The sequence below is a fragment of the Rhinolophus sinicus genome, linkage group LG06 (genome assembly GCF_036562045.2).
Source record: "Rhinolophus sinicus isolate RSC01 linkage group LG06, ASM3656204v1, whole genome shotgun sequence".
Lineage (NCBI taxonomy): Eukaryota > Metazoa > Chordata > Mammalia > Chiroptera > Rhinolophidae > Rhinolophus > Rhinolophus sinicus.
The window spans coordinates 157,037,943-157,062,301 of record NC_133756.1 but is presented as its reverse complement, the minus strand read 5'-3'; the positions used below and the strand labels follow the sequence as shown (position 1 = coordinate 157,062,301).

Below are 24,359 nucleotides of genomic sequence, written 5' to 3'. Positions count from 1 at the left end.
CCCAGGAGAGGAAGACAATTCCGAATCAATTAGGGTTCTGTGTGGTGCACGGACACACCCCCATTGTGAACACAGAGGAAGAGGGTTGCAGTTTTTATTAACGGGTAAGTGATTTCTTTCCATCCTCACTAAGTGAACGTTAAACAAACATTGAAAGGTTATGAATTCAAAGAGTGCCAGATTTTCAGCCTGTCCTCAAAAGGGTGCCTAAGTGTTTCTGGCCCGCCATGCAGGCAGGATGATTTCTGTCAGGCCACATTGTCCTGTTGGTGAGAGAGGACAAATAATCCATGTGGAATAATTTTAGAACCTTCTAGAAGCCATGATTAGTGCCGGTGGTCAGGGTGACCACAACTGGAGGAATGGGTGTCAGTGGAAGAGCCCAGGAAGGCGCCAGCTTGGTGTCTCTGCCCTGTGAATTTCCTAGCTGTTCCCTACTTGACCAATTCTGTTCCATTCGGCAAATATTATCTTTCTGGGTGCAGCCTTGAGTGGAGCTGACCCCACTGGGACCAGCAACCTCAGCATGTGCCCAAGTTCTGTGCTTGATGCCACACTACCACCTGGTGGCCTTGTGGGGACAGAGTCCCAGAGAGCAGTTTCCAGGCGCTCGGCCTCACATGCGTGGAAAGGTGCTGGCTCGGGTAGTAAATGGCCATCAACTGTGACTGGATGGCCATCAGCTGTGGCTAGTTGGCTGTCAGCTGTAACCAGTGAGCCACTGGCCACTAATATAACTGCCGTGGCTACGCTAGCAGGAAAATGGGGGTGTCGTGCAGGGAGGCCTGCGGGGTCTCTGGTCCCGCTCCCCATACAAGAACGCAGGATATGGTGAGGCCAAAAAGGAACACCCACGGAGCCATAGGTAGGGGAGTCATATCACTATATTCTCTCTGGTGGCACTATACTCTCACTGGAGGCTGGATCCACACTGTCCGCAAACCGCCATCCACGCTTGCCAGCCCAGCCGCCATCTTCTTGCTAGCCCCATCCTTCTTTCTCTCTTCTCTCTGCTAGCATAGCCACAGCAGTTATATTGTGGCCAATGGCTCACTGGTTACAGCTGACGGCCAACTAGCCACAGCTGATGGCCATGCAATCACAGTTGGCCATTTACTACCTGAGCCAACACCTTTCTATGTGTGGCCGAGAGCCTGGAAACTTCTTTCTGGGGCTCTGCCCCCACACTCCACCCCTACAGGCTCTCGCCTCACAATCTACGCGACAAGCGTCTTCCGCGAGGGGACCTGTGCGAGGAGCCTGGAGGTGAATGCAATATCCTGGACATAGCCAGGCTCTCTGGGCACAGCCAGGGTTTCTCAGGGCACCACCAGTGCTTCTGGGCACGGCCAGACTTCCTGGACTTCTTAGGGTACCACCTGTCTTCCCGGACACAGCCAGGGTTTCTCAGGGCACCACCAGTACTCCTGGGCACAGCCAGACTTCCTGGACTTCTTAGGGTACCACCTGTCTTCCCGGACACAGCCAGGGTTTCTCAGGGCACCACCAGTACTCCTGGGCACAGCCAGACTTCCTGGACTTCTTAGGGTACCACTAGTTTCCCCGGGCACAGCTAGGATTTCTCAGGGCACTACCACTCTCTGTGGGCACAGCCACACTTCCTGGACACAGCCAGGGCTCTCAGGGCACTGCCACCCTCTGTGGGCACAGCCACACTTCCTGGACACAGCCAAGGCTCTCAGGGCACTGCTACTCTCTCTGGGAACAGCTCGACTTCCTGGGCACAGCCAGGGTATCTTCAGGGCTCAGCCAGACTTCCTGGACTCAGCCAGGGCTCTCAGGGCACTGCCACTCTCTCTGGGCACAGCCAGACTTCCTGGACTCAGCCAGGGCTTTCAGGGCACTGCCACAGCCACACTTCCTGGACACAGCCAGGGCTCTCAGGGCACTGCCACTCTCTCTGTGCCTCTCAGGGTACCCTGCTGGAACAACAGCGACTCACAATCAAGGTGCTTACATATTCTCAATGGCGGCCAGTCAAGAGACAAAAGCAAATATCCCCCAGTTCCACTAACAACAGTTCCCAAACAAACAGTCAAGCGGTCCATTAAATTAGGGATGGAAGGCAATTCCCCATAGTCCATAGTCATTCACCAGGGCTGTCCTGGGGGTGAGGGATGACCTTGACCTCACCCTCATCTCCCACGGAGGACTCAGCAAGCGTTACCTCCTGGGACTATAAGTCCTGCATCCGGGCTGCCTGAGCAGGAACTTCCCCGGCCCACAGGGCTGCAACGACCTCGCTCTCTCCGGCCTGTGCTGGTTGGGGAACCGTCCACATCTTTCCAGAGTCACACCACTATATTCTCTCTGGCGGCACTATACTCTCACTGGAGGCTGGATCCACACTGTCCGCAAACCGCCATCCACGCTTGCCAGCCCAGCCGCCATCTTCTTGCTAGCCCCATTCTTTCTCTCTTCTCTGCTAGCATAGCCACAGCAGTTATATTGTGGCCAATGGCTCACTGGTTACAGCTGACGGCCAACTAGCCACAGCTGATGGCCATGCAATCACAGTTGGCCATTTACTACCTGAGCCAACACCTTTCTATGTGTGGCCGAGAGCCTGGAAACTTCTTTCTGGGGCTCTGCCCCCACAGGGGCTAGCAAGAAGATGGTGGCTGGCAAGCTCGGATTGCAGTTAGCATGGTGGATTACAGTTAGTAAGTGGAGTCAGTCGGTTGGCAGAAAAGTGGACAGCAGGTCGTACGTTGTGTGAATCCAGCCTCCAGTGAGACTATAGTGGTATGACTCCCCTACCTATGGCTCCGTGGGTGTTCCTTTTTGGCCTCACCACATCCTGCGTTCTTATGTGGGGAGAGGGACCAGAGACCCTACATGACGCCCCGCACGACATCATCTCAAAAGTGGGGGGAAATATTTGTCTCAGGGGATCTTGTGGGATGAAATGAGATGATACGTGTAAAGTGCCCAGCACAGCTCCTGGCAACATACATGTGAGCTTCTTTCCTGCCAGATACAAATCGCTGCAGGAATAATGAGGCTGGAAACTGTACTCACCCTTGGGTCCTGTGGACCTGTCTTACATGGCCTTCCTTCCCCGATGCCCACCTACCCTCGGCAGAAATGGCTGTACCCCCTTATAAAAGCCTGTGAGTTTCTTTTTATAAGTGGGTGTCGGATGATTGCCTGCCCACCCCAGGTCTGTGAGGGCCATATCTGGACCTAAGCAGGTGATGGTCAGGCCAGCATCCCCACCCCTCCACCTGCTGAAGGCATCCAGAGCCCTACGTTCACTGTCATCAAGCCCACTGCAAACGCCCCTGCTGCCCCGCCCATTTCTGTGCTACTTGGACTTACAATTTCTCTTGCCAGCTCCGTTTCATTGAACAGCACCCTGAGCTAGTCAGACAAGCTGGTACAATCAATTATCAGTTGCAGTGACTTGTCTGCTTGCTTCATGCCCTTCTTGACACTGCACTCAAGTCCAATTCAGAAATAACGTGGATGCCGCCATGACCTACGCTCCTCAGCTTCCAACTTTGTGCTCATTGCAATTGCCTTGTTGCTCTCATGGATGCTCATTTACATTGCTCTCCTTGATAACAGATTAATGCGATAAACTTGAACTTGTAAAATACAATAATAATAATAAAATACCACCTTTATCTGGTTTAGCTACCTAAGATTTTGCTTTTAAAAAGTTCTGCTGCTAAAACCATTGAAGACCCTCCCCTACTTTCTCCAGCCTCTCCTGGTGCTGACATGGCTGCAGTACAAGGTCACGGAACACCCACAGATGTGTGGGTGGCACGGGTGCAGCCTGAGGGCTAGTTCCTTTCTTTTTTTCAGTTGCTTTCTAATCCTTGGATCGGTCGTTTCCACCGGCCTCAGTTTCCTCTGCTGCATAAAAAGGGAAGTAGACCAGCTGATGCCTGAATTCTGGCTCGCACATCTGGGATTCTTTGAGTGGAGTTCAGGGATCAGGCACAGGGTGATGCTCGAGTTGTGCAGGCCGCTGCTGACAGCAGGAACAAGGAGAATCTGCAGGTGACTGGGCTGCTGGTGAGCTGACATCCAGGCACCAGGTGAAGGTCTGTGCTGCACTTTCTCCATGTGTCCCTCCAGGATCACGCTCCCACTGTCTCCATCCTGTGCTGCCCAGGCTTTTTTATCCTCCTTATGTCAAAATTGTCTTCACCCCGCAGCTTCTTTTGCTTCCCACAGGTTCACCGTCCTCCTTTGTGCACTAAGCTCATCCCTACTCCATCACTATTTTTTCTTCTCAGCCCTTTCTTCCTTCTGTCCCTCACCTTCCTGCATCCTTATACAGCTAAGCTGGCTCCTCACCTGTTCAGGTGGACTGGCCCCGGATTTGCTGGCCAGTGACGCTCCAGGGCAGAGAGACCCTGCACAGTGTCCAAGGTTCCTTGCCTTTGTCAGGGCCACACACAGCCCTGACACAGCTCTGCCACTTAGCTGCTGTGCCCCTTTGGGCAAGTCACTCAACCTCTCTGAGGGTGAGACCTGCCAGCCGGAGCAGGGCAGGGGACTCACTGTGGGTGTGTGGGGTCTTTACCTGCCCTTTGGCAGAATTAAACAGTCAAGAAGCTCACAATTACCTGAGTCTTGTGTGCCAGGCAAAGGGGTTTGCACCTGAGCTCATGAGCCAGAGGGGCTATTGTTGGCTTCCATTGAGGTGGGGAATTCTCTGGACTCTGCATGCATGCCATGATCCCAGAGAGATCCTTCCAGAACAGAAATCAGTGGCTTCCTGTGGCCTGCAGCACACTATGGAGGCTCAGACCTCATCCTAGCACAGAGTTTCCCAACGTTGGCAATATTGGCATTAGGAGCTGGATAATTCTTTGTTCAGGGTGGAGGAGCTTCCTGGGCATTCAGGGTATTTAGCAGCCCCCCTGGCCTCTACCCACTAGATGCCAGGAGCACCCTCCCCCATGTTGGGACAACAAACAATGTCTCCAGACACTGCCGGTGAGAACCGCTGCCGGTGAGAACCACTGCTCTACACAAGTTTTATGAGAGTCTCTGGGGGGAGAGCCCTGGGAGAGGTGGATTTTAAAGGCTCCCCAGGTGATTCTGACCCACATCAGACTTCTGAGCTGCCACTCTCTGCCCCTTGCTTCAGGCTGGTCACACCATCCAGAGCAGACCCCCGCTGTGACCCTTAACTTTCTTAGGTTCAACTCTTCATGCTCTGTCTCCTCGCTCCCCTACATTACCCGGGGTTGGGGAGATAAGTCAGGATTTAAACAGGCAGGGGACGCCCAGCACCTCCTTCTCTGCGAGCCGATGCCCAGGAGTGAGCCTCGATGGCGGACAGAACGTGCTGCTCCCGCAGGCGGTCTGCTTCACGTGACTGAACTTCTGGGTAATTTATGGGATTTTCAAGGACAAGTCCCTACATGACCTTGACCCTACCTGATTGTCTTAGCACAGGCTGCTAGACCAGGGTACTATAGACTGGGTGGCTTAAACAGCAGACATTTATTTCTCAGGGCTCTGGAGGTTGAAAGTCGAGTTCTGGTGCCAGCGTGATCAGATTCTGGTGAGGACTCTCTTCCTGGCCTGCAGACGGCTGCCTTCTCATTGTGTCTTTACACGGTGGAGAGCCAAGAGGGAAGCAACTCTCTCCTGTCTCTTCTAAGGGCACTAACCCCATTCATGAGGACTCCACCATCATGACCGAATCATCTCCCAAAGTCCCCACCTCCAGTCGGTCCCCGCCAACCCTCATGGGATTAGGGTTTCAACCTACAAATTTTGGGGGATACAGACATCCAGTCCACAGCAATGGTTTTTATCTTACCTGCTGACTGTGGATGCTAACCCCCGTGTGGAGGGGGCTTCCTGTACTTGGAAACCAGAATTGCCTCCTGCTTCTCTAAGCCCATGCATTTGCCCATGCTGTTCCCTCTGCCAGGAACACTGTTCCTCTCTTTGAGACTCAGCTCAGCTTCTTTGTGGTGTTAATTCTCTTAGTGTGATAATGTGGTTATGTAGAATGTCCATATTCTTAGGGAAAATGCAGGTGGGAGAATTTGAGAACAAGGGGTTATGATATCTGCAACTTTCAAATAGTTTAACAAAAAATTACATATAAGACATGTAAGTATGTATATGTGTGTACATGTATGTGTGTGAGGGATATAGATACAGATGGAGAAAGACAGGAAGCAAATATGCACATTGCTAACACTTCAATCATACTATCCTTTAAACTTTTCTTTATGTTTGAATTTTTTTCACAATGGGGAAAGTATTAGGTTTAGGTTAAGGATGGAATACATATCAAAATATTGATTAAAATCTAACAACAGCATCAACAGTAGTCGAAGATTGCTTTCAGTTTTTAACCTGGTGTTAGACATTCTGTATTTTGTGCTCAAGGTGTCAACTGTGTAGCGCTGGAAGTCACCCAGCAGGTCATGGTGTCGACCGGCCAGGGAGGGACTGGGCCGTGAGCACGCTGGGCCAAGGCCGGCTGACCCAGTGTGACCTCCCACCAGCCGCCTGAGGAGGTCAGGACATCGTGCCCTTTGAAAGGGAAGTTGTTTCCACAAGTCTTTTATTTGTAGATTTAAAAAATATATAAATCAAGAAGGTGCCATTTCTACCTTTATGGAAGGAAACCGCCAGTCTAGTACAACGTCTCATTTCACAGATGAGGAAACTGAAGCCCAGGGAGGGGAAGGGGCTGAGTCAAGATCACAAGGTAATCACTGCAGGGCTGGACTTTGCACCCAGGTCTCCTCGCTGAGGTTCTGTCCATCCTGTACTTTTCTCTTTTGAAAGCTTGTATTGGTCCTAAACTTTTGCACGGCTCTTGGTTCTCTCTGATGCTTTCTCAGAGCCCATGACCTTTACTTTACATTCTGTTCTAAAGCTGGCTGCAACCCACAGAAGCAGCAGAACAGAAGTGGAGAAAAGAGGCTACGGGCAAGCCGGTGATTGGAACCAGAGGTGACAGCCAGAAGTGGCAGCAAGGGAGGTGACAAGGTAAATAGGAGAACCTTGACCCCTGGGAATTTCCAGTGCAAGGCAAGTGATCCAGAGGGTATCTCTACACATAGCGTGCATCATAAGACACTGTAGAGAGGACTGCTGTCCCAGACAATGAAAAACGTGGGCTGCCGCAGGGGGAATGGCCTGTCAGGGAGGCCAGGGTTCCCACGAGCTGCAAGGGCTGGCTTTGCTGTGTAGACCAGTGTGGCAGCCTCTTGTACGATGTGCAGGTCTCATCTGAACAGATCCTGGAGAGCAGGGCCACACTACAGCCATGTTTGGGGGTGTCAGGAGGCAGCACTTCAGGTTGGAACCAGATTGCCTAGGTCTAAATCTTGGCTCTGCCACTTACCAGCTCTGTACCTTTGGGCAACTTGCTTACCTTCTCTGAGCCTGTGTGAAATAGGAATAGTAATAGAACCTACCTCACAGATTGATGGGAAGATGAAATGACAGCAGCCTTGGCCCAGAGTCAGTAACTTAGTAAAGATTCAAAAAGTGGGCTCTGTAAATAACTGGAGGAAGAGCGTCCAGGCAGAGGAAGGGCGAAAGGATGGCTCAGAGGCAGGGCTGTGCCTGGGGTGTCTGTGGACCCTCAAGGAAGCCAGGGTGGCTGGAGCAGAGCAAGCCAAGAGGCAGAGAAATAAAGGGTGAGATCTCAGAGGTGGGTGGCAAGTCAGTTTTGGTTTATTTTCATTGTGTTTACATTATTTTTATGGTTAGCTTCTTTTTATGGAAGGATATTGACTTCCTGTTTGCTGCTGATACAAAAGTACCCTTCTAAAATAATATTATGAAAAAAACATCAATCTAAGAAAACACAAAGGGAATAGAGTACAATTTACAAATAAACAAAAGTCATGAAGATTGTCCCAGATGACTGAAATTTGGAAAAAGAGGGAGGCCGATCTCTCTCCCTCACTGTGTTTACTTAGCGCAAGTAGGTGTGGAATTCTGGTTTCACTGGCAACCTTGGATGTCGCCACCGGAATCCTGAATTTGACTCCTGATCTGAGAGCTTTCCAGTGTGGAGGTCCTGGTCATTTCACCCTCCCGACCCCTCATCGTGCAGATGGAGACACTGAGGCCCAGGGAGGCAGAGACACCTGTTGCCAGTTTAGGGGTAGGAACCAGCCATGGTTTCTGTCTAACTCAATGCCTCTGCTGCCCCCACCCCGAATCCATGGATTCAGACCCACAGTTCCCCCAGAAACTCTTAGTAGGTTGAGTCTAGGGAAAGCCAGGCCGCCTGGGCTCCAAGGACCCATCTCTGGCTCGCCTCACAAGCTCCCTGAGCATCCACCACTGATTGGAGAAAATAGACAAGGGAAGGTAGTGGGTGTGAGATGGGTGCCAGGTCTGCTCCTGAGCTGGCAGGGCAGGTGGGGAGGACCTGGTCATGCTCTGGTCCAGCTGAGGCAGCTCGGGCCAGCCTGTCAGGTGCTGTGGTCTTAGGGGGTGGGGACCTGGAGGCCCCTCCTGCAACTGAGGGGATAGGGGCCACTCCATCTTGCCCACTAGTACTGGACAGACAGTTCTTGCAAAAGCACCATTTGCTCCTTTCAGGTAATGGCCCCTTGGGGAATGGGACCACGGAGTGAATTCTGATGATATGATGATAGGTGTGAGGGGGACCCAGGGCCTCTTCACCTTTGCTTTTGTTCCTCTTGTGTGTCACCTTGAGTCACCTCTTCATAGGATGGTGGAGGCCCCATGGGCACGTTTGTGTCAGGAACAAGAAACAAGTCATCCTTCTGCAAAAGAAAAGCCACTGTCCCCACTGCTCACATACGGGAGTGAGTGGCCATTTACAAAGCACTTTTCCACTGGCTCATTTGTTGAAGTCTTAAGGTCGCTATGAAGATGGGGAAACTGAGGCTGGAGAGACAGATGGACTCCCATGAGGGTGATGCCTGACTCTGTCCACCTCCCTGTTCTTGAGAAAGGAGCTGGGAGAGATTCATGGGGCAGTCAGCTAACTGGGTCCTCACGCCAGGCCGGCTACCTGTGCTGGCCACCAACGTCCCTTATCCTGCTGGCTTCCCCGATGGGGTGGGCCAGCTGACACGCCAAGGCTCCTTCTAGCCGAATATATTCTAGGGGCCTGTTAATGCTGACAGCGTCCCCAGTGACTGCTGCTGATCTGTGATGGGGGTGGCACCAACCCCGGGCTGCAGAGCCAGTCCCTGGCACTGTCCTCTCAGCTGGAAGAGGCCACAAAGGGATTTGGAGGAGGCCCAGCTCGGCTACTTACTGGCTGTGTGACCATGGGAAATCGCTTAACCTTTCTGAGCCTCATTCCTCCTCTTTGCAACGAGAAAGCAGACCCTGCCTCCCAAGATGGGCTGCGAGGTTCAAGGTCTGAGCCAGGGTGGGAGGCAGCAGGATGGCCGTCAAGGACATCCATGGACTCATCCCCGAACCTGTGACTGTCTTAGGTTACATGACAAAGGGGAGTTAACGTTGCTAATCAGGTGACCTTGAGGTGGGGAGATGATCCTGGATTCTCTGGCGGGGCCCAATGTTATCACAAGGGACCTTAATGGAGGAAGAGGGGGACAAAGGAGAGATGTTTGAGGATGCTAGGCCGCTGGCTTTGAAGATGGAGGAAGGGGCCACAGGCTCAGGAAGGTAGCTGGCCTCCAGAAGCTGGAAAAGGCAAGGAAACAGATTCTCCCCTAGAGTCTCCAAGGGAAGGCAGCCCTGCCGACACCTTGATTTTAGCCCAGTGAGCCCCATTTCAAACTGCTGATCTCTAGAAACGTAAGGTAATATAGCTGTGTCATTTTAAGCGGCCGAGTTTGTGATAATTTGTTACAACAGCAGTAGGAAGCGGATACAGCCAACTGCAGCATTCAACACAGTGCCAGGCACAGCAAGTGTCTTAAGTGGGCACAATGACTGTTAATTTCTGCAGCCAGGTAGGGCTCGGTCTCCCAGTCCTTAAAAGTGGGGTTGGCCTCAATGGCTCCAGGCCCCCTTCCAGCTCTCTGATGTCCTAATGAGAAGGACATTAGTCCTAGTGACGGCCAGGCAGTAACTAGGACAACTTATTTGCTTGGTGTTAAATAAAACTAAGGGCCACAAACTCATATCTGTGTTATATGAAAATGCAGTAGATGGATGACACTAACATGAAAACAATTAGAGCGTTACATTTGCATAATTATGGGGGACTCAAAATATATGTTTTTACAGTGTTCTAAAGTTAAGATTGTAATATACACTTTTTTCCTTTAAAAAAAAAAAAAAGCCTAGAAAATCAGGGACATTGGAGCAAAGATAGAATTCTATTTCCCAGCCTGCCTTTCTGCCATTTGCACATGTAGACAAGGGCTTGGCCATGGGTTAGACACACCTCGAGGTAAGGCCTGGATCTCCTTACCGGCTGTTTGACTTTGAGAAACGATGTGACCTCTCTAAGCCTCAGTTTACTTACCTGTAGCATGGGGAAGTAAGTACCTAACTCAGAGGGTTGTTGAGAAGATTCAGTTAAATAAAGGTACCGTTTATCAAAGGGCTTAACAGAGAGAGCACCCAGTACTCCCGAAGTGCTCAGCCCCCAGTGACCCCTCCCGATTTTCCCACCAAGCCAAACCCCACAACACGCTGCAGCTCTTCCAGGCCCTCCCTGTCCTGTTGCCAGCCATTGTACGTGCTGTCCCCTGTGCTGGAGGTCTCTTCTCCCATCCTGATCTGAATCCTGCCCGGCCTCCACAGATCTCCCAGGGCCATCGGAGCTGAGAGAGCAGTGGCCTGTTGTTCGGAGCACCCATGGCATTTTCTCCTGGTGGCTCCGCATTTGTCACCTCAAACTGGCATTCTGTCGCCCCTGTGCCTTGTGTCTGTCCTGGACCGTGGGCTGCCTCTGTGGCCCCGCTAAATAAATGCTCAGCAATGAGAGACGTGCTCCTCACGTGCCCCCTGCCTGCACCTCGCCTTTCAGAACCTCCTCTTGCTTCCTGTCCCCATGTGTTAAGGGCCCTCACCTCTGCAGACTGGCTGTCATCCTTGTAGGCTATGAGAGCCGTGGGCCAGGGCAGGAAGAGCTCCAGGCAGGTGAAGCAGAGCAGGGCCAGCTCTAGCCTCTGGATGTGGACCTAGGAGGGGCAGAGGGAGAGAGGAAGATGGGGAGACAGGGTGAGGCTTCGCTGGATGCCTGCACACATTGGGTGGCACAGGCGGGGTCAGAGGGCAATGGGGGCTTTGCTCCCAGGTGTGCATGGGGCGGGTGGGGGACTGTCTGGGGCTGGGACTGGGTTTGTCTCTCACTGCTCTACACCCAACGCCTGGTCCCCATGTGTCCTGAGTGAGATTTGCCTAATGTTTGAGGGCTGGAGAACCTCGTGGGTCCCTGGCAGAATTCTGGGCTGCGGACTACCATGCAGCTGGGACATCTTATGGGGCCAGAGCATTTGGTGGGGGAGTGTGTGTGGGTCCATGCACGTGTGTCTGCATCAGCTCACATGTGCATGTGCTCGGTGGAAAGCGATCAGGAATAGCGAGCCAGCGTGGTCAGCACCTTTGAAACCTGACCCAGAGGCCCGCAGCCACCCACGTGGAGTGGCTGGTCTACCTGCTGCTTCAGAGGTGGCTGTGCTGAAAAGAGCACCAGGCGTGGAGTCGTACATCTGGCTTTGAGTCCTCCCTGCACCCCTGCCTTGTTGTGTGACCTTGGTCCACTAATTTAGCCTCTCTGGACCTCAGTATTCACTCCCATAGAATGGGGGTAGCAAAGTGGATTTAGCCAGCTCTGCAAGGCTGCTGAGAGGCTCACAGATAACGGGGTGACTGGGACTCTGATATTTCAGGAGCTTTGAACAGGGAACGAGCAGTTCCAGGTTGTGGGTCTGAATTTGCTGCCAACTTGCTGCTCAACCTCAGATGGGCCCCTCCCCCTCCCTGGGCCTCAGTTTCCCCATCTATAAAATTGGGATTGGACTCAGTGATGTGAGTGATGTTGACCAGAGAGAAGGCCAGCATCCCCTTTGCATCACGCCTCGGGAGCGTTGGGGTGGGAACAGATTGCTGAGGGCCCCAATACCTCCACCTGGGCTCCAGGACAGGTTTTCTGAGAGCCAGAAACTTGCTCTCAGCCGAGCCCCAGGCTGCACCTTCTGGGAGTCAGAGGACTCAGGGGACCAGGGCACTCACGGCGCTGTTGGGGTATGGTCTCCAGATCGAGGATCCAAACGGACTCTCCAGAAAGAGATCCTTGGCAATGACAAAGAGGCCGGCCAGCACGCAGAAGAAGCTGGTGATGTTTGCTATCAGGCACAGCGCCTTCTACAAGCACAAAATAAAAGTGACAACCATTGTCCAAAGGTTCGAGCTCCGGATCTAGGTCCTCCACACAGGCCTACCAACAGCTTGCTTTGTGATCTCAGGAAAGACTCTGCCCGTCTCTGGGCTAAAAGCGCCTCGTCCGAACATGATTTCTGAGCCAGCTGATCCCTGAGGAGGCTCTGGTGGCCCTCACCTTCTACGGGAGAGGATTGCGGGACCCAGGAGCTGCCTCCAAATCCAGAAGCTTTGTGACAAAGATGGATGTCCCCACTGCATCTTCCTCTCAAAGCCAACCCTGACCATCCTGGCATCAGATATGCCAGCTGATCAGGGACTCGACACCCACTTGGCCACTCACCCCGCCCATTTCCCACAGGAAAGGGCGGGAGGAGCATTGGACGTGGCCTGTCCTCACGCACTCCAGGCCTGTCCCCTCCCCTGCCTACCGTGGTCCCTGAAAGACCTCCATGCGTCATCATCTTGGGTTAAGCAGTATTCCAAGAGCCTCTTACCAAGTCCAAACCCCTGTAAAGGGGAAGTGTATGGACATAGGGAATCACCAATGTCTTGTACTAGAATGGATTTCTCTACGGTAAGAAGCTCCCTATGCTCAGGTATAGGAAGGGGGAGGCTTGTGGGTCTGAAGTTCCCAGCCCAGGAGGACTGGGCAGGTTTTGCCATGTATCTCCTGCCTCTGCCAGGTAAACTGCACAAACGCCTCCTGTTCTCTACGTCCCCTGTGAGGGCAGGGGACAGCCACAGCCCAGCCCAGGCTGAGGGCACAAGTGTGGAGCAGGTCAAGCCTTCCGGGGCAGAAGGAGGGCTGAGGCCATGACATGAGAGGGTAGCAATGGTCCTTGCATCAGCACCTATGGCCATCAGCCAGTCCTGTGCTGGTGTCTACTCTGTGCCTGCCCAGGCCCCCCCTGGCTAGAAAGATGCTCAGACACCTGCTGCCCACACAGCTTAGAGTATGGGAGAGAGACAAGGGGACAGGCAGGTCCCGAGAGCCGTGGGGACACAGGAGCCAGTCATGGCAGGTCAGGGAAACCTCCTGGAGGACGAGGTGTGTGAGCTGAGTCTTAAACAATGGTCAGGAGTAAGTCAAAGCTGGGAGAAACTGTGTGGGGTGTGGGGGAGTGGGGGTGGGAAGAGGCAGAGGTGCTGGGGCAGGGGATAGAACAGCACAGGGGAAGACAACGGCTGTGTCTGGCTGGCACTTAGAGATGAGAAGCATGTGGAAAACTGGCTGGGCCTGGGGCTTGCAGACTTGCTGATGCTGGAGACAAACCAAGGGCAGCAGGGAACCGAGGCTGACAGCAGTGGGGTGACGCAGTCAGACCTGCAGTCAGACCAGTCTCTAGGCTGCCATGTGGAGAACAGGTTGGAGGACACCCCAAGGCCAGACACGACAGTGGACAGGACTGGGGTGGAGGGAAGGCAGTGGGTGGAGAGACTGGCCTGGAGTCAGGCACGTGAGGGGCAGACGTCCTGGGCGTGGGCACCTTCCTGCTGTTTTGAAGACTCGTGCCCGCTTCTGGCAAATCCCGGACAGCTGCCTCCCAAATCTCCACCGCACACAGATGCCCTTCATAAGGTCACCCCAGGCTGGGGATGGAAGGGAATAATCTCAATGTTCCCACTTACCAGGTAAGTTTTCAAAACCGTGTCCACTGTTATCGCCAAGAGCCCTGAAATGAGGAACTGCAGGCCAGATTTGAAACAGTTGTAAGAGAGAAGCTGGGGTTCCTTGAAACCCCTAGATTCCTTCCCTTCCTGCTTTTCTCTTTAAAAAAACAAAAACCAAAAAAACCAAAACCCGCCTCTGGTGGCAATTGGGGTTGAGAACACCATTTCGACAACAAAGGGAGCTCACCCTGCCCGGCACGTGGCCCAGCCCAGGCCCGCTTAGCCAGGGTGCTGTGCCCACTGCACAGGAACCTCCATGCCTGGCATCAAGCTGTGCCTCTCAGCCCCTCCCGCTTCCCCCCTTTACTAGCCCAAGCCATCCATCTGGGATTGGCTGCACTATCCCCTCCACGCAGACCCTTTCTCCTTCCTGAATCCTACGATGTGGAGATTAACTCTCGGTTCTAAAGTCTCTGGTGTATTTCTGCAATTCTTTCAAATGTCTGACAGTTCCATCCCTGTGCACTGAAAGCTTGGAGCTGGCGCAGTGGACTGAGTGACAGAGGGGCGGGGGGCCAGGACACCCGCCCGAGAGGTGCTGTGGAACGGGGACAGAGTGTGAGCAGGCCTCCACCAGGGACCCAGGTTGGAGAGGACACCCCGGGGAGCCTTGGGGAACCGTGCACTGGTCTCCTGTCATCTCCCATCCTGGCTGATGGCCTTGAGAGGACAGGAGCCACACCTCCCACCCTAGTGCTCTGGCAGGTCCACCCCGACAGAGACTTAGGGCCCTGGGGATGTATTGCTGCAGGCAAAGGCAGCCTGGCTGCCCAGAAGCCCGGGGAAGGTAGAGCTGCCCCCAGCTCACACGCACCCCTTTCTCTGCTGGAGGCACATGTTAAATTAGGGGAGAACACAGAGGTTGGGAGTGCCGTCCTGGGAGAGAGCCATTCCCAGAGTGCTTGGAGGACAGAAGCAGAGAGAGGAAGACTAGAGAAGGTGCTGGCTGGTGCTTCCCTCCTATGAGCTCTCTCTGTGCCCTCACCCGCATCAGGTCCCAAATGCCAGGATCCCCCAGGTCACCTGCTGGCCTCCACACCCAGCCCATGTTTGGCTCCTACTCACAGAGGCAGCCCCCCAGAATGGATACCAGGACTTCAGCACCACCAGGTGAAGGCCCTTGACTGTAGAGGCCAGGTAACCCCCGAGGAACACGTGTAACAGAGCGATGACAATGTGGAAGGCCTGGGCAGGGAACAGTGAACCCGTTAGGGGACTGGCCCTGAAAGAGGTCATGGGTGGCCTGGACCAACTGCCTGAAATGAGTCTGCTTCCCCCTCCTAAGGGCTCCTGGTGGGTCCGTAAGCAAGGACCACGCTTCTGGAAAGCAGGTGGGGATAAAGTACGTAATTGTCCTACCACCTGTGGCCATGCTGGTACCACCCAGATTTGGAGGGATGGGGGCGAGAAGGGAAGGGGACACAATGTCTTCTGTGGAGGATTTCCTATGAGCTGAAGCTGAGCCAGTGTTGGTGTAGGTGCAGGTGTAGATCGCCTCTGCCACCTCGCATGGCCTTTTCAATTTTAGGATGAGTGTTAAGGAGGGAAGCTGGAGGGTTTCTTGTCATTGTTCTCTGTCCTCAGGGCTCCTTAGCATCCTTTCCAGGTATCCCCCTCCCCTGTCCCTCCAGGGCCCCGGGAAGTGGACACTCACGCCCAGCTCCTTGAGAAGGCCACTCAGCTTCTGGGACTTCTCCTGCTGCCAGTCTGGAGGCAGGTGGCCAGGCTGGGCTGGACTGAGTACCTGCCACGGCTTGAGCCCCGCAGCTCCATATCTGGGAATCACTCTGGCTTCTCCTGTGGCTTCTGCGGCCATGACTCAGGCCAAGGAGCCTGGCTGTGGGCCAAGGAGAGAGGCCAAGTCAGAACCCGTCTTGTTTCTGGGGCTTGTGCCTGCGTGAGACTCAGTGCCTGTCCCCTCTGCCCTCAGGGCCAGAGCCTTCCCCAGAATAGTGGCTGCCCTGCCCAGCAGCCCCTGCACTTGATTTAACCTGGGATAACCTGGCCCCCAGGGATGAGGAGAAACTGCCACTCACAACCTTTGTGGGGTTTACAGAGACACAGCTCCTCCCGGGGCAGAAAAACGAGGACCAGACAAACTTCCCAACCATCCAAAGACAGAGCTCACCCAAACTGGAGGCACAGGAGGCCTGGGCAGGTGTGTGCAACTTTGTAAACAGTTCCTACCTTCTGGCCCAGGAGGAGCCAAATGAGACCAGGTGAGAATCAAATAATCGTCCCACCACTTGTGGCCATGGTAGTGCCTCCTGGGTTTGGGGTGGTGGGGAAGAGAAAGGAAGGAACCTTCTTTGAGGACCTGCTATGAGCCAACGTTGAGCTAGGAAGTCAGTATTTAAAGAAGACAATAAGTCCACGTCTACAAGTACTTTCTCTTTTCCTGGCACTGGGATAAGCATTTTATAACCATTGTCTGGTTTTATCTTCATCCCAATCCTATGAGGTAAATACTGTCCTTGCTCCCATTTGGAGATGGGGCTCTGAGGAATTAAGCCACTTGTCCAAGGTCACAGAGCCAGCGAATGACTGGACTGGGCCCCAAAGCCTGGCAGACTGGCTCCAGAGCTTGTGGGCTTAAATCCTTCACATACCATTGCCTCAATGAGTGAAAAGGAATGTTCTGGGTGTTTTAATGAGCACAAAGAGAGGGTTGGGGAAAACTGCAGGAGGCTAAAAGCACCACTTGCTGAGGGCCCTGCTTATTTTGTGGTATGTGGATGCTGTGGGCGCGTCAGGACTTGGGCGCGGCCTGGTCACTTGGTAAGAAAAGGCAGCCCCCAGGTTCTTTCTCAGGAGAATGGAGCCGGGAGGGCTGGGAGGGGAGGGGAGTGGTACTGGCTGTGGGGATCACAGCAGGAGATGGCTGTCTATGGGGACGGGGCTAATGAGAAAACTCTTTAAAGGGAATGGGCTGTTTTCACTCTAGTAAAAAGAAAGTGGGGGGCACATGCCCCTGGATTTTAAGTCTGACTGTGTGAATCCAGGAGGTCCTGTCTGAGCATCGCTACTTTGCAGTTTTCCTGCCATGGAGATGGTGTTGTTGGGAGAGGGAGAGAGCCTTGGGAGGCTGGGCGGGACAGGTAATCTGGATGACCAAATCCTGAACAGGGTGGAAAGGAAGGGACAGTGTCGGAGCTCCAACAGGCTCCAGGGTTGGTAAGCACCAGCTCTGTGCTAGGCGCTGTGCGTGCGGACACCCCTCAATCCCCAGGAGCTTGACTCGATTCCATAGAGAAGGAAACCAAGGTCCAGGGGGATCAAGTGCTTTGGCCAAAATCACACAGCAAGGAAGCGTGTGGTCTGACTCCAGCGCTCGGTGACCAGACTGCTGGGACCCCTGATCAATATCTCCAGTGGCCTGTAGGGACGGCTCCTGATTTAGGGGAGAGAATGTTTATAGGACAGGCTGGGCCTCTCTCCTTCCTGGGGTCTGGAAGCTGAGCCCAAAGACACATTGCTGTGTGACTTTTTTCTGTGACCTGACCCAGTTATGCTTGGGAATTCATCCCTCTCTCAATTCCCAGCTCTTCAGAACCTCTCTGACATAGCTAGTGGCTGGACTGAGGGATGTACCTGGTGGCAGAGGCCTGTACTAATCAGACACGGGCTGCAGCTAGACTCCTCCTGGGCACCTGGGAGGACAGAGCCTGAACCTGAGCCTGGACGCCACCGGGAAGCACAAAAGAAGGAAGTCAGGAGGCCGGGCTGGAGGGGGGTCTTGGACGGAACAGGTTGTTCAGGGAGACAGTACGTACTCAGTCATTGAGGAGTGACTCTGCCCAGCATTCACTTTCCAGAGTTGTGGCAGCAGGAGTGGCTCAAATATCCAGTAGGGAATTAGAGTCAAGAGGCCAGAGTAACTTTTCTCAAAATATGTCCCACGGAATACTGTTCCTGACAGACCAGCAGCAAAAGGGTTCCATGTTCAGATAAGTTTGGGAAACCCTGAATATCATCTTCCCCTTCTTTTATGTATTAAAGGCCCTGAGAATTCCTGCAGTGGCACATTCTATTTTAATTTAAGGGCGTTCCCCAAACTTAATTGGCCATGGAAACTTTTTCTCATTTGGTTTCCAGTGAGGAACACTTTTGGGCAAAGTGGCCTAAAACGTATAGCCTTCTGCTTCTGGGTTTTTTGGGCTTTGTTTCCCTTCCTCTTGGTTTTCTCAGGTGCATATCAGGGTGGGGGCAGGGACTTGACTGTGACCTCTAGGGTCACTTCCAATTCCAAATAATTCTCTTACGGGATAAAGAGCCGCTACAAGGAACTTTATCCAACCAGGAGGGAAGGAGTTGCAGAGGGCAGGGCTTAGATAACCGGAGGCAAAAGTCTGTTGTAATGAAGGTCATGAACTCTGAGCCCTTAGAAGTCTTATACCTGGGGTGGGGAGCCTTCACCCCTCCCCACTCTCCTTAGGCAGCTCAGGACCCACAGCCCCCAGAAAACCAGCCAGGACCTGGGTGCTCCCTGTGTCCTGCGCATATACCCTTTGCTACCTCAGCTCCAAGATGGCAGAGCAGCAGGGACAGAGCAGGGCAGGACCCTCCAGCCCCCAGGAGAGAGGACCAGGTCATGCGCATGGGAAGTGGACAAGTCTGGGCCACATCCTGGCTCTGTCCCCAGAGCTCTGACCTTGGTCAGGCTGATTATATCTTAGTCTCCTCATCTGTCATCTGGGGGAGCTGGGTGGGGGCAGGAGCTGTAAGGATGAAACAGGATTAGGTCTGCACCATTTGGGGCCTGGCGCATAACAAACGCTCAATAAGTGTTAGCCATTACCACCAGCCTGGAATCCTGCCAACCACCCTCCATCTGGTTCTCGTCTGGTTCTTGGTTAAGACCTGGCACATCCTGTCATTATCTGGAGGGGTGACCACAGGGGGAGAGGGGCACGAGACCTCTGGGCTCTCGGGGATGGTGAGGAAGGGTGTGGAGAGCACAGAGTGTATTGAACTAGTGGTCTGAGATTTATCTCTGCGTTCTGAGCTGAGCACCGCAGGCACTCGGGCAGCAGTGAGTAAGATGTGTCCACGGGAGCTTTGGGGTCGAGCAGGCAGAGAAAACTTGTCATCCAATCAGACTGTCCTGTGGAGACCTGGAGGACATGGAGAACTTCTGAGGGTGTGTGTGTGTGTGCACGTGTGTGCATGTACATGTGTGTGCGTGTACATGTGTGTGCATGCATGTTGAGCAGAGGAAGGCAGCAATTGAGAGGGCTCGAGTCATACCACGTGACAGAGGGGCTGGTGGCGGACCAGGAGCCCCTCTAGAGGGTCTGGGTTCAGTAGATGCCAGTTAGGAAACAGCCGTGCGTGTGCCAAAGCCAGCCTCCCCCACAGCTTCAGGATGAGTGCTGGTGGAAAGAGAGGTTCACCGGCAAGGAGCTGGGGCCTCCACCCTGGGATGTCAGGAGGCCTGGATTCCAGTCATGACTGAGTGGTCCTGGACAAGTTCCATCTCCTCTTTGGGACTCTGTTTCCTCAGAATTGACTGTGTGTGTACGAGTTCCTGGGACTGGGATGGAAACGGCTGAGCAGCCCCCACCCAGCTCAGTGACCGGCAGCACCAGAACGAGGCCCTAGGTAGTGACGAGGCCCTAGTGCCGCCAGGGGATTCATGCTGTCGGTGCCTCCCCCCCACGCCCCAGAGCCTCTTCATGGGGTGGACACCGTGTATTGTTGGTGCTAAGGGCTCACAGCTGCTCCCTCCTGGGAGGTTCACTTATACCTTTCCTCCAACCCTGCACCAGAGCGTATAAAAGCACGGCCTCCTTGCCTCAAGGTGGGACCAAGTCTGTGCTTCTCATCAGCTCACCGCGTGGGATCAGGCTGAAGCCAGAGGGCAGCTCAGACCAAATCGGCCCTTGGCTGGTTTCACCTGCCCTGTCCTGCTTCCCTGCCTCTTCTTTTCCCAAAAGCACACCCTCACAGACCAGTTGTGCAAAATCCTTGTCTCAGGCTCTGCTTCTAGAAATCTGAGCAAAGACACTGCCCTTCTCTTCCAGCCATAGCGGACCACTCACCTGGCCCCGGGACCTCCACTCCGAGCTTCCAGGCACCGTCTGCCCTCTGTTCCACCTCAGCCACACTCAGGCCGCACCAGAAGGTCAGGATATCTTTACGACACTAGACTTTGGATCTTTTCCCTCCTGGCCCCACCTCCTGCTTCATGCCCAGCTGCCTATGAGCTGTTGAAGTCTCGGTCATGCCCCAAACCCAGGCAGCTGACACTTAGCACCTCCTTTATAGTTGCAAAGCTCCTTGGCAAGTCAAAGGCTGACCATTTAACGTGTTTATAGGACCGATGGAGTGAAGACGATTGTGAATCTTCATAGAGTCAGTGGGGAGAACGGCCCAGGGAACCTCACGTACATCCCCACCATCCCCCAGCTCTCCATGGATCTTGTTCTGTCTTCTCCCCCATCGGTGAGCAAAACTGACATCCTACTCTTTAGTATTACTCTCTCAAAGATAAGGACTCTTAAAAAATAAAGTGTGACCCATGTCACAACTGAAAGATTAAAACGAGTTAAGTCCTGGCGCTCACGGAGGCACGTTTCTGCACGAGGCAGTAAGCCTGTGGCTCTACACAGCTCTGTGCTGCACAGGGACACTGCTTGTGTGGAGAAAAGCTCAATACCAGGGGGCAGGAAAAACTTTTCTCGTCCCGTCTGTGCTCCCTACCAGATATCAAATATCTGGGCAGTGTTCAGATTTCTCTGGTTGTCTCATAAGAGTCTGTGACCTTTGATTTGCTCGAATCAGGATCCCGGCATGCTCACAAATTCCGTAGGGCTGATTGGTGGAGGTCGTGCTTGCCCTGGCACCCTGTCCCCACTCGGCCCTTGAGCGTGGCACCCACACCATGGGAGGTGTGCGGGTCCCTGATGTGGCGGTTCTGGTGTGGGTGGGCTCGAACCACCCCCAGCTCCCACCCTGAGATCCTCCTTTTCCATCTGGCCCCCCGTTATGCTGGGGGGTGAGGGGATCCCAGAGGATCACTCCTGCCAGCACATATGACTTCAGCTTGCTGAGCACAGCACAGCCCTTCAGAGCCAGCTCTGGGTCTGGGCTGCCTGAGTTCATACCTTGCTTCATAGCTGTGAGACCTAGGGCAAGATATCTGACCTCTTGGCCTCAGTTCTCTTGTCTGCAAAATGGGAATAATAATACCTATGGAGCTGCTAGAGGGTTAAATGAGTTAGAATATGTAAGATGCTTAAAGCAGTGCCTGACATGTGTTGGGTGCTGTGTCTCAGTACTACAGTCACCGAACACTCTCAGGGGCCACTCATAGAAACATGCATGTTTTACGTCACACATGTCACACAGAGGCAGAGAGCAATGTCTCCACACTCACTTAGCTGTCACTCCCACTGAGGGGTCCCTTACCTTCTCTCAGGCCTGCTGGGTTGGGCAGCTCTCTAGTGAGGGGTGAGGCCAGGGGAGGCTTCCTGGAGGAAGTGGCATCTATACCAATGTTTGAAGGAGGGTTGGGAGTGAGGGACAAATAGGAGAGTGGAGGGGGCAGGCAGGGGACACCATTCCAGGCAGAAGGGTCTCACAGGTTCAGTATGGCTGCTGGGTCAAGTGTAAGAGGAGGTTGGGGAGAGAGGAGCTGGAGACGTGAATAGGCTACACCTCTGGGGGTTTATAAAGTTGCCAGGGCATTTGGACTTTAGCCTGAGGGCAAAGGAGAGCCCCGAGTGACTTTGGGCAGAGCAATAACATTTGCTTTTGTACTTCAGAAAATTCCCGCTGGCTGTTATGTAACCCAGAGATGGATTGGGCGAGACTGGAGCTGGGGACACAGGTTAGGTCAGGAGGCTGATACCATGATGCAGGTGGAAGATGACAGTAGTCCACAGGTGCTGGGAAGGAGGATGGGGAGGGTGGACTGAGTTGAGAAAGGAGAGCAAGGAGAACAGTGAGGGATAATGACAAATGGGGCTGAGCCAAGAAGGATGCTTAGATTCTGGCTTGGGCAGCAGCCAGGTCTGTAGTGACAATGACTGACAAACGGTTTGAGTTGGAAGAGAAGAGGTAAATTCCTTTTCAGTGGGACATGAAAGCAGATGCTGAAGCTGGCTCAAGAAGAGACTGGAATGGGAGATAGAGATGTGGGAGTCGCCAGGATGGTGATGGATGGCTCATATGAGTTCCATGAGAGCAGGGACTTTGGCTAACATCTGGTGTCCTCAGAGCACGCAGTGGGAGCACTTGCTAAATAAAACACTAAATGAAACCGCAGCAGCAGATGAGCTCACCTAGGGGATGTGCAGAGTGCATAGAGAAGAGCCAGGGTAGGCAACACTTAAGGAACGGATGGAGTTATTATTATTATTATCACATGGATTTTAAAAAGCCCATTGATTTTGGTGACAATGAGGTCAATGACAACAGCCTGAGAGAGAACAATTTCAGTGGAGTGAGTGGGAGGTGAGGACGAGGACTCTGGTAAGAAGAGAAAAAAACAAACAAACCTAAAAACCCATGGCTGAAAGGTTTTAGAGGGTATAGATAGGACTTTTTAAGCTGGGAGAGAATGAAACATTGCATTTTCACATTTGCAGAATTCAGTTGGGCAAAAGGTATTGTGGTGGACAGATTCTAAGGTGGCCCCCAATAACCCTCCTCCTCAGGTGTGAGTGGGACCCGTGATGTGCTTCTAACCCACAGGCTATTGCAAAGGCGATGAGATGTCACTTCCAGGATTACATTGTTCCCTAAAACTTCATCTTGTTAGCAGACTTGCTCGAGACACTCACTCTCGGGCTGGCTGTGAAGAAGTAAATGGTCATGTGCCAGAGCCCACCTGGCAAGGTGCTGAGGGCAGCCTCTGGGGCTGAGGGAAGTTGACAGCTGACAGAAAAGAAGTTGGGGCCCTCAGGCCTATAGCTGCAAGGAAATGAGTGCTGTCATTAACCTGCGTCAGCATCAGCGTGGAAGTGGGCTCTTCCCCAGTCGAGCCTCCGGATGAGCATGCAGCCTGGCTGCCACCTTGACGGTGTCCTTGCAAGACTCTGCGCAGAGGACTAAGCTGTGCCTGGACCCTGAGCACAGAACTGTGAGATAATAAATGTGTGCTGTTTTGGGCCATTAAGGTTGTGGTAATTTGTTACATAGAAACAGTTAACTAATATAGTAACTTTTTTCATTTCTTTTTTTCCCCACTTTACAAATTGGTGAGGTAATTACATAAAGTGCACAAATACGTACAGCCCAATGAAATTTTATCTATGTATACACTCATGTAACCCAGATCAAGATATAGAGCATTTTCAACGCCCCAGAAGGCTGCCTCATGCCCTGCTTTCTAGAGCAAAACCACTCTGCTGACTTCTATTACCATCGGTTTATGTTGCCTGTTCTTGAAATTCGTATCAATGGAATAATGCAATGTGTTCTTTCACTCAGAGATGTATCTGCATGTTAGATGTACTGGTAGTTTGTTCATGTTTATTTGTTCATATTTTATGAATACACCACAATTTATTTACCTGTTCTATTGTTGCTGAACATTTGAGATGTTTCAAGTTTTTGCCTATTATGCATAAAGCTGCCATTAAAAACTCTGTGCCTTTCTTTTGGTGGACATACTCATTTCTCTTGGGTGTATATCCAGGAATATAATTGGTGGGTTATATTGTGTGCTTTAGTTGGCCCTGCCAAACATTTTTTCCAAACTGGTTATATCAAATTATACTCCCACCAGCAATGTTTAAGAAAAGGAGCTCCCAAACTCATCAGCACTTGCATAGCCTGCCTTTTTAATTTTAGCCACTTGGATGTGATGTGGTATCTCGTTGTGTTTTTAATTTGTATTTCTCTAATGACTAATAATGTTGAACACACTGATTGGCCATTTTGATATCCTTTTTTTGTGAAGTTCCTGTTCAAGTTCTTTGCCCATTTTCAAAGGAGTTGTCTCTCTTTTCCTTATTTATTTTCAGGAGTGATTTATGTATTTCGCACATGAAGCCTCTGTCAGATATTATGTATTTCAAAATCCTCTACCAGTCTGTGGAGCATTTTCACACTTATGATGTTTTTTTTGATAAACAGAAAACCTTAATTTTAATAAACTCTCATTTATCATGTTTTCTTTTACGACTAGTGTTTGTGTGCATGTGTCGTTTGAGAACTCTTGGCTTATCCCAAAGTACTAAAGATATTTCCTATTTTTTTAGAAAATTCGTTTTTAATTTTCAAATTTAGGTTCATGGCTCATCTTGAATTAAATTTTATGTGTGGTGTGAGGTAGAAATTAAGGCCCTTTTTTTCCCCTATCCCAATGTTCAATTTCTCAAGCACCGTTTATTGAAATGAATATCTTCTGTCCCCTGAGTTGCAATGGA

At 52.4% G+C, this 24,359-nt stretch overlaps 1 protein-coding gene and 1 long non-coding RNA gene across 5 annotated transcripts; one reads left to right on the top strand and one right to left on the bottom strand.

Annotated features, from left to right (window-relative positions):
• Positions 1-6,427: 6,427 nt before the first annotated feature.
• On the bottom strand, positions 6,428-22,437 carry MS4A10 (membrane spanning 4-domains A10). Of its 4 annotated transcripts, XM_074336446.1 has the most exons (8): positions 20,025-22,437; positions 16,171-16,250; positions 15,638-15,820; positions 15,049-15,168; positions 13,942-13,998; positions 12,163-12,294; positions 10,998-11,108; positions 6,435-8,762 (listed from the first exon to the last, which is right to left on the bottom strand). In XM_074336446.1, exons 3-8 carry the CDS (start codon positions 15,797-15,799, stop codon positions 8,655-8,657), a joined length of 690 nt encoding a protein of 229 aa, XP_074192547.1. In that variant the 5' UTR covers positions 15,800-15,820; positions 16,171-16,250; positions 20,025-22,437; the 3' UTR covers positions 6,435-8,654. The 4 variants fall into 4 exon arrangements, with proteins under 4 accessions (XP_019609652.2, XP_074192548.1, XP_074192547.1 ...); XM_019754091.2 differs by lacking the exon at positions 16,171-16,250 and having other exon boundaries at positions 6,454-8,762; XM_019754093.2 differs by lacking the exons at positions 15,049-15,168; positions 16,171-16,250 and having other exon boundaries at positions 6,428-8,762.
• Positions 16,519-23,586, top strand: LOC141572274 (uncharacterized). Its single transcript, XR_012497599.1, has 2 exons — positions 16,519-16,761; positions 20,007-23,586. It is a non-coding gene; the product is annotated as an uncharacterized LOC141572274 (long non-coding RNA).
• The last annotated feature ends 773 nt before the right edge of the window (positions 23,587-24,359 follow it).